The sequence below is a fragment of the Nannobrachium achirus genome, assembly GCF_963921795.1.
Source record: "Nannobrachium achirus genome assembly, chromosome: 2".
NCBI classification, from domain to species: Eukaryota; Metazoa; Chordata; class Actinopteri; order Myctophiformes; family Myctophidae; genus Nannobrachium; species Nannobrachium achirus.
In genome coordinates, this window is record NC_137811.1 from 64619878 (window position 1) to 64623740 (window position 3863).

The 3863-nt window shown below is 44.7% G+C and overlaps 1 protein-coding gene across 1 annotated transcript; it reads right to left on the reverse strand.

Annotated features, from left to right (window-relative positions):
- Positions 1 to 1365: 1365 nt before the first annotated feature.
- Positions 1366 to 3640, reverse strand: hoxa10b (homeobox A10b; the record flags this gene model as incomplete). The annotated part of the gene is made up of 3 exons (XM_080748779.1): positions 1366 to 1497; positions 1616 to 1758; positions 2845 to 3640. 3 exons carry the CDS (start codon positions 3638 to 3640, stop codon positions 1366 to 1368), a joined length of 1071 nt encoding a protein of 356 aa, XP_080604905.1.
- Positions 3641 to 3863: the final 223 nt, after the last annotated feature.

Here is a 3863-nt window from a genome sequence, read left to right on the forward strand (position 1 = left end):
AAGGTCAGATTTTTTTTTCTTCTTTAAAAAAATAATATAATTTGACTATTATCATATTTTGTAGCCTACTATTATCACTTAGGCCTACGGTATAATGCGCCGTGATATTTCGGAAAGCCGCAAATGAGTTAGGCGCGTGTAGGCTACAACCGATTTCTATATTGCGGTACTCATTAAGGCCTATTGCGATTCTTTTGGCTGCCTTTCAATTTGTTAAATGTGCATCAGGATTTCTGTTGTACATATAATACCCAATCACACCTTTCTACACCTATTGCATTAGTCCTATTGACATAAGGTAACTGTGACAGTTATACACACACAACGATATCCAAGTCAGTGTATAACAAAGCCTATAGCCTAGATATCAGTTTTATAACAATCCACAATATAACAATATCCTGTCAAAGAATGAGCAAAGCATTCCCATGCATCTAAATGCATGGTTTAAATGTAGGCTATTTTCTTTTGTTTTGTTTTGTTTTGTCCTTTAGTAATATGCTCCGGCAACTGGTCTGGCAGCGCTGCAAACAACGTCAAATACGAGATATTGCATGCAGTAATAACACAATCCTTTTGCAACAATGTTAAATATAAAATATATAAATATACCATTTAAATATTCGAAAGGCCTATGGTAAACGACCATCTCGAAAGATGTGAAAAGAAAAGAAAACTCGCACTTTCTTTTAGGAAGCAATGAAAAAATCTACAAAATGTATAGGGGATGCTTTTTTATTATACTTGGCCAGCAAAAGTGTGCAAATATTTATCAAACCTCTTGGGTGTCTTTAGCTCTGACACATGAAGGTCTGACGCTGAAACATCAAAAAAAGAAATCCCAAGGGTTTACTCCAGCATGCAGATTCCAATGACTCAATTATGTACAAGCCTACAAAGCCCATGACACATTTTTGTCACATGATCTTGAATATTTTTTTGTTTTTATACACAGCGGATTGGGACATCATATCTGTAAGGACATTTATAAATACATATCCACGACAAATAAAAACAGACGTGAAAGTAAAAATGTCATCAAAACAACAATCAATAAGTTAGCCGGATAGGTCTGCTACTATCCGTTGGACATTCTTCTTCTCACAGTTGTGGTGGGTTGGATGGCCGGGGGTTGGAGGCTATTGGTGGCTGAGGATGAGGGGAGGCTCGCCCTTGCCATTGATGGTGGAGGCCACGAGACCGCATCGTACACACACACACACGCACACGCATGCACGCACACACACACACACACACACACACACACACACACACACACACACACACACACACACACACACACACACACACACACACACACACACACACACACACACACACACACACACACACCGTCCCTCCCCATCATGAGAAACTGAAGTTGTTTGAGAGCTCCCGGATTCTGTTCTCACGGCTCATTTTTTTCAGTTTCATTCTCCGGTTCTGGAACCAGATCTTGACCTGTCTGTCAGTGAGGTGCACGCTGCGGCTGATCTCCTGAAAAATAAATATCTAAAATAAAATATATAAATATACAATTTTAAATATTTGGAAGGCCTATGGTAGACGACCATCTCGAAAGATGTGCATGGGGGGAAAAGAAGTAAATTCGCACCAAACGACGCTCCCTGGTCAAATACATGTTGAAGAGAAACTCCTTCTCCAGCTCCAGAGTCTGGTGCTTGGTGTAGGGACACCGCTTCTTCCGGCCGCTCTTCGCCGTGAGCCAGTTGGCCGTGGGTGCAGTTTTGACATCTTCTGCAATAAAAAACAATGCAATGATAATAAACGGATTAATGTAAAATAAAATCAAGTGAAATAAAAAGAAAAGTATACGGTCAAATGGGTATATAGCTATCCGTCACGCACGTTTACAATCCTGACATCCAAGAGGAGCTGTGTTATCATTTGACAAAATTATATGGCTATTATGTTTGAACACTTGAACCTGCATCCCTTTTCTGGGATGGGATTCTCACAACACAACAAACCCTTGCAATGTGTTGTGAGCTTGTAGATTTTTCGTCTATTTTCGGCGAAGAAATGTAGCCTAGGGGGGAAAAGGTCGGACCAAGTAGGCCTAGATGACCCCGGTATTAGTTTACTAATATAGTTTTTTAATATATTATTATTATTATTTTTAATGGATGGATCAGAGTCTACATGCAGCATCCAAGGCAAAAAAGCGTCACGTTTCCAAAGCACATAGGCCCATACGTTGTTAAGTGTACTGTTTTGTATAAGGACAAGTTTACTAAAGGCTTGCGCCCGGAGTGGCACAAATAGGCATATTAGATCATCAGAATAACAACTGTGTTAATTTTTACGACTCACGATTATGTTCTGCCTGTGAGCCAAATAATTGGCGGCACAGACGAAAAGACAAGTGGATACTGTTACATTTCACGTTTCAACATTTGGGCCATGCTGCTATTAGTCTGTCAATTGCCCACTATATTCCTCAGAAGCCTGTAGGCCATTACACATTTATTAAGACATAAAACGTAGCCTACACAGTCTGCTGAGATTATGGCTATGCATTTTATGAGGGGACGGCTGAGGACATCAGCGTCTCGCATTGGACAGATGGACTGGGCCGGATTGGCCTTGCTGGTCCTCGTCATGCAATAATAAAAACACGAGGGGAAATCCCATGCAGTCCATGGCCTCTGTTGTCAAAACCACAACCACGTCCATGCCTTTAGCAATGAGCTCTGCCCATGATAGTGTATTTGGGAAGCGCGGCCGAAAAGGACGCATAGATGAAAGGGGCCGTGCGTAAAAGCTCTATGTAAACAATCAAAGGTATTGAGAAGCTCGGGTCTTTTTTTATAGGCTAATCACCTTTAACGGCTTTTTCTGGGCTTTCTGCACAAGTCTCTGTTGGCTCGGGGGAGGACGAGCTCTCCGAAGACAGGCGGGTGTCCTTGTCTTTGGCCGGGGCGCACGGCGTGGGGACGGGCGCCTCGTCGCCGTCCCTCTGCTCCGGATCCACCGACGCGCCCGGCGGGGGCTGCGAGGTGTCGAAGCGCGCGGGGCGCTGCAACGTAAAGTGTGTCAGGTTCGGCTGCTGAACCTCTTGGTAGCCCTTGGAGGACGACGTGTACGTCTGCGACAGACGAAAATAGCCGGGGACGGGCACGGTGCTGCCGGTGACCGGGCACGGCCCGGGTGGCACCCGCGAGTAAGAAATGTCATCACATGATGATGTCGTCCCTTTAGGGCATTTCTCGGATTCATAAAGGCAATATGCGCTCTCCTCTTTTATGCTTGGGGAGAAGGAACACTGGGCCATATGCTGCTGGCTGCTGGGCTGGTCCACGCGACAAGACCGCGGCGTGTCCAGCCACGCTTCCATCCCCTGAACATATGGACCCGACGACGGTATCATAGTCTGAGAACTTGGCTCGCTACGTTTGCCGATGCTCGAGAAACACGAGCCACCGGAGAGTCCATATGAATATTCCGCCGCTGGTTGCAGATACAGCCCGTTGCCCTGGTGGTAGTACGGGGCGCCACTGTCGCTTCTCACGTTGATTAGGGAGTCCACGAAAAAGGAATTTCCAGGTTGGTTGTTGGGGCATGTCATCGTCGTGGTGTAATTTGACGGAGGATGAAGATAGCCCTTTCTGGCTGACATTTCTTGTGCAAAACATGCTGAATATAATTACTGATAGTCGCACTTCTAGCTGCTTTAGCCGACAGCCAATTAAAACGGCAGTACGACGAGAGACTCCTCCCATTAAGGAGCACGCAGTGCCACTGTGTGCCTTATATACTTTGTTTTAGGCTAAGTAGAAAAGAGAATTGTGAGGGGAAAGACCCATCAAAGTTTTCATTTCAACTCGAATATATAACCCTAA